Raw genomic sequence first — 5523 nt, 5'->3', positions numbered from 1 at the left:
CTCATTAAATGGATTAAGATCCTCTTGATAAATCATATCTCACATTTATATTGCACCCAAAATTAAGTATTTATTCTAATTTAATCTAGCGACAAAATAAAGAGGACTTATAATGAATGATTTTTTTTTTTTTTAAGAAAAGCATGCTTTCAAAACATGAGAGCAATCACTTGTAAGAATGAAAGGTTATAATATCGATGGTTGTACATCTCTTTTTTTTTCGTTTCCTTCTAAACTCCACATATACAAGAGCTTTGTGTACTAGATGCCATTTTTCTTTTTTTTATTTATAATTAATTAATAATATGATGATACATTATTACTATTGATTTTCATGAGTAAATATTGTATTTTAATGTGTGTTGTAATAACGTAAATCTTGCACATGTGCGTGTAACTTGAAACATATAAAATAATGTGATGAATATGTTTAATTTATATGGGACTAACCCTTTATTATTGAAGTCTTTATCCAAATAAACAGATCTGGCGGTAGAGATCACAGAGAATTGCAAGTCAAATAATCTCACTCGTATTTCCAAACATTCAATTACATGTACATATTCTGTAGGCCGCAGCTACTTACATAAACCAAAAGGGTCCTAGCACTAGCTAAAGCTAGTTTAATAGACCAAATGACAAAGCCTAATGAGCACAGGGCCAGGCAAGAGAACTTTAGTTGGAGTTTTATCTCGACAGTTCCTTGTAAATTCCTCTTGCTCTAGCGGGAGGGAGCTCCAGCTAGCTATAAATATGGGGCTTCGACCTCAGTGTCGTCCAAAGCAAAGAAAACTTCAAGTGAGAAGAGGTGAAAAAAAGTGTGATCCATTTCTCCCAGCACTCCAGTAGCTCCTCTCTCTCTCTCTCTCTCTCTCTCTCTCTCAACTATGGCAAATAGAATGCCAGATCCTCTCATGGTTGGCAGAGTGATTGGGGATGTAATGGATTATTTCAGCCCAGCAGTTAAGATGACCGTCACCTACAACTCCAACAGGCAGGTCTACAATGGCCACGAGCTCTTTCCTTCCGCAGTCACCACTAAACCCAGAGTTGAGGTTCAGGGTGGTGATATGAGGTCCTTCTTCACCCTGGTACGTACGTTCATACCTATTTATTTCTATATATCTGCTCTGGCGTGGTACTCCTTTAATTTTAACTCTTATAAATTGTATCTGTACAGCTTCAATTAATTCCCTGGTCCCTTGCTTGATCTAAAATTGATTCTTTTCCTTTCTTTTCCTTCCCTTTACTTCCCTTAATATTTATGAACTGCAGATCCTGACAGACCCAGATGTTCCTGGTCCTAGCGATCCATACCTAAGGGAGCACATACACTGGTATATGTTCTTTGAATGACTACCTCATGCTCTAACCACCTACAGCCGAGGACGTGCGAACATAAATTTCGTTACACAAATTTAATTACTGTTTTGATTTGGAGATAATTTCAGTCTAAAATTCGGATTTGTGTGAATTTGTACAAAATTCAATACAACCGTACGTCACCACAAATCAAATCTAAACCCAAATCCGGACTCCAAACACAAGTCAGTTTTTATTTTTACTTTTACTTTTGGGACCAAATCAGAAGGATCGAAAAAGTAGAAGTGTAGAACATGACATAGCACAAACAGCCGCTAGCTATATGCTTTGATTAATTATTAATTTTTTTTTTAGCATGAAGAATGAACTCAGAGGCTGGGGGATTTATTAAATTTTCACAGGCACACAAGCAGAATGAATGCAAAAGTATATATCATCTAATATGATAATTGTATAATTAATCTGGGGTAGTGCATAGACGCTTCAAAGTTTCTTATACCATTTTGTACTGTCTAATTGTTTGCATTTCTATTTACCCTACCATTCTAAGAAGAATCACATAGTTTTTATCATAAAAGGCGAAACCAAGATGAACACGTGTAAAAAGCAAGCCTGCTTGACATGTCTTCCTGCTCTGATCTTGATTTTGTATTTTACAACAATATGTGTGTAAAGGGTATACTGACTGTTCCAGCATAATTCACCATCCTGCAGGATAGTCACAGACATTCCAGGCACTACAGATTCCACATTTGGTAAGTCACAACAGCTACACTGAAAGAGTCTCTTGACCAGTCGGCAAAGTTTAACTTGAAATGATCATCAAGAGGAGAGACAGACTGGGGAAATATTTTTCTTTTTCTTTTTGGTCTTCAATAATTTTGGTGAATTTAAATGTCTGTTATGCATGTAATCATTAATTAATTAATAAAAACAGGAAATGAGTTGGTGAGCTATGAGATTCCAAGGCCAAATATAGGGATCCACAGGTTTGTGTTCATACTGTTCAGGCAAAAACGCAGGCAGACGGTGGTGGCACCTTCTTCAAGGGATCACTTCAACACTCGAATTTTCGCAGAAGAAAATGAGCTAGGCCTTCCTGTTGCTGCCGTCTACTTCAATGCTCAAAGGGAGACTGCTGCCAGACGACGCTAGCCGCAGCTCATCCATCTTCACCAATCCCTCCTTTTATAGTTTATTATTGCTCAAGAATTACGCACACTTTGAACTTATGGGTTAGCCAATTTGAATAAAACCATTGGTGGGGGTGCTTCACCAATCAGTAGGGGCACTAGAATAATCTAACACGCCAGAAGTGCACACCCCTCTCTCTCTCTCTCTCTCTCTCTCTCTCTCGCTAGGTCAGGGGTTCGCCCTCTTGCTCTTGTGTATTATTTGGTGGTTAATTATGTAACTTTTTTAACTTTTTCGAGGGATGCTTATGTTTATGTAGCTTGTTCAATCTATTTCTTAATTATATTGAATTTTTGAACAAATCTTGAATAAATTAAACTAGAGAAGTTCTGTATTCTATCCACTCGTGGTTCGCAACCAAAGTTACACATGGAGAGAGTAATTAAATTTACTTTTAAAGGGTTGAACTAAGAACCTCTAACTCGAAATTAGTAATTAATTGATAATTGAGAGATTTTACTAGTCAATGAGATTGTACAAAAAGTTTTCATGAAAGGACTCTTCCACCATACTAATCTTTGAAGGGAAGTGAGGACAATTGATTTTAGAATCCAATTACTGTAATAGGGCATGTATGATGAACAAGAACAAAGGAAGGCTCTGTCAATTATAGAATTGTCCTCACAAGATCTTTACTTAATAATACCTAAGGAAATGAGGTTAAGAGACATCACTCCATGTATGAGGTTTGTAATAATTATACAACATTGTCTATGCCTTTTAAAATATATGTTATAATTCATAAATTTAATAATAAAAGCTCCTGTCATTTGTTAGGGGTTAAGTTCGTGGAGTTAATCCGATTAGTATTTCTATTTTCATATTTTCTTCAATTTTTTTAATAAATTTATAATTTTTAACTCAAAATATTTTGTAGTTTGTATTTATTTAATTTGTTTGTGTACAATATGACTTATTTATGAGTGCATGTGTGCATGTGAATGCTTTTACATTAATATTGTGAGTACCATATTATTATTTTTTACAAGGTGAAGAGAATATTATTGGTAAAAAATGGTAGTAGAACAAGTTAGAAGATTGAGATTAGGCGAGAAAGTACGTATAGAAGCCTCAAGGATGACTAAGAGATCAAAAGTATAAAGAAGAACAAAACGTTATGAAATCATCTCAATTTACAAAGTCGAATGATGGACTTGTGTGGCTCATAGATTTTGAAGATGATATAGGAGGCTAATGATGCCTTGTCTTGAAATGTTCCTTTGTTGTTTTCTCTCGAGCTTTCCCAAAAAAATTTTGCAAGAAAATAAGAGTTCAGTTTTCTAAAGTTACCTTTTAGAGTTGAGGAATACTAGTTTAGGATAAATTAATTCAGAGACTAATCTTTACTTGACCAACTAAGTTTAAGAATTTGAAGAAGTGTGCACTACTCACACACATGTGTAAGTAGTACTTATATTCAAGCAAAAGCATGCCTATACAAATCAAAAAATGTAATATATTATCTAAGTCAAGTGAATAACTATAAAATTCCGAAGGACAAAAATAAAGGAATATTAATCAATTAGTCCACAAACATATACATTAACTAAAGGCAAGAGACTTGGCAATATTTTAAAAGATATAAGGGGCTCTCTAATTACTCTGCATTAATTTGGGAGTACTGATTTTGAGATTTGAATTTATATTTTTATGAATTTGGACAAAATACAATACAAAATTCTATTAAGTTTTTCTAAATTTCAAAAAAATCTAAATTTATAATCTGAAATCCATGGTGTAAAAACTACCTTATTATTTTTAAGAACACAAGAGATAGCGCCATATTGAGGATGTCAAAAGATTTTATACAAAAAAAAAAATTTTAAATTCCAAGTGCTTCATTAATTATGTGTTGGCGTTGCTCATTTCACCTAGTTAGGAATTTAAAACATGCTCAAATACAAAAAGAGTAATCAAGAAAAAATAATATTGCAAGGGCTTCACTCCATATTTACATAGTAAATTAAAAATGTCTCAGAGAAAAAACCATATTAATCTAGTAGGTATCTAAAACACGCTCAATACCAATAAACAAGTAAAATTACAAGGGAACCTGCGCCCGGGCACCGTTGTCTCTCCCTCTCCCTCTCCCTCTCCCTCCAGTGCAGTTGGGTTGGACTCCAATCGTTCTGTTGTCCTATATTCAGCGAGGCAAGTTTGATAGCTCCTGAAGTCTGAAGTAGGTTTTTGGCATGTCTATCTACGGACTGTTGCTGGGCACGGTGCAGAGATTAGGATCCACCCATTGTTAGCAATCCTCACGTTTCCATTTACTCTTCACTGCCCCTTCTGACACGTGGTCGTTGGAGGGGGGAAATTTTACTTTCAGACATTTTTGACTCTTGCCCCCATTCCCCACCTGCAGTCTGTTTTTTTCCATCAAATCGTATGAAAAAAATTTATTACTTTTTTCTTTGAGAGAGAGAACTTATTACTGTCTTTTATTCCTTCGCTCGATATGCATCAAATCAAAATAGATATGCTTTGGCTGAGTGCTTCAGATTTCACAATCCCTTTGCTCTCCTCCTATCCTCTTCATGATTCTGTGTACGAAGAAGCCCAAGAAAATGCAAGTACGGGTTGTAGAGGAATAAAAATGAAATCATTGTGCGAATGAGGTGCAATGTGCATGTAATTCTATGGTCAGGGCAAGGTTTAGTGGTAAGGACGGCTGGACCGGTGAGAGACTGAGAGAAGTTTTGAATTCGAATTTTCATTGGGTCATTTCTGGATTTTCTGGTGCTGATTGTGGTGGGCGCCGTTTATTCTCCGAATTTGATAAGGAGGCAAGGTTGGGAAGGGATACGAATGGAAGATAAAAATCTTTTTCCACATCCTTGTAATTTTGAAGACACATATTAGAAGATCCGGCTCTAAGTTCTAACTCAAGAGGAGCACAAAAATTCCAAAAACACAGTTTATCTGCCACAATCCAATTTTTGCATTTTCACCTTTTTGTTTCGTATTTTAATTTATATCTTTGTAATTGAAGTGCCAGTTTCTCTA

The 5523-nt window shown here is 35.3% G+C and overlaps 1 protein-coding gene across 1 annotated transcript; it reads left to right on the top strand.

Moving 5' to 3' along the window:
• Positions 1-878: 878 nt before the first annotated feature.
• LOC131148851 (CEN-like protein 2) lies at positions 879-2478 on the top strand. The gene is made up of 4 exons (XM_058098789.1): positions 879-1091; positions 1276-1337; positions 2038-2078; positions 2261-2478. Exons 1-4 carry the CDS (start codon positions 888-890, stop codon positions 2476-2478), a joined length of 525 nt encoding a protein of 174 aa, XP_057954772.1. The 5' UTR covers positions 879-887.
• Positions 2479-5523: the final 3045 nt, after the last annotated feature.

The sequence above is a fragment of the Malania oleifera genome, chromosome 2 (assembly GCF_029873635.1).
Source record: "Malania oleifera isolate guangnan ecotype guangnan chromosome 2, ASM2987363v1, whole genome shotgun sequence".
NCBI classification, from domain to species: Eukaryota; Viridiplantae; Streptophyta; class Magnoliopsida; order Santalales; family Ximeniaceae; genus Malania; species Malania oleifera.
The sequence above is the reverse complement of the archived record's forward strand: the minus strand, read 5'-3'. Positions and strand labels throughout refer to the sequence as shown.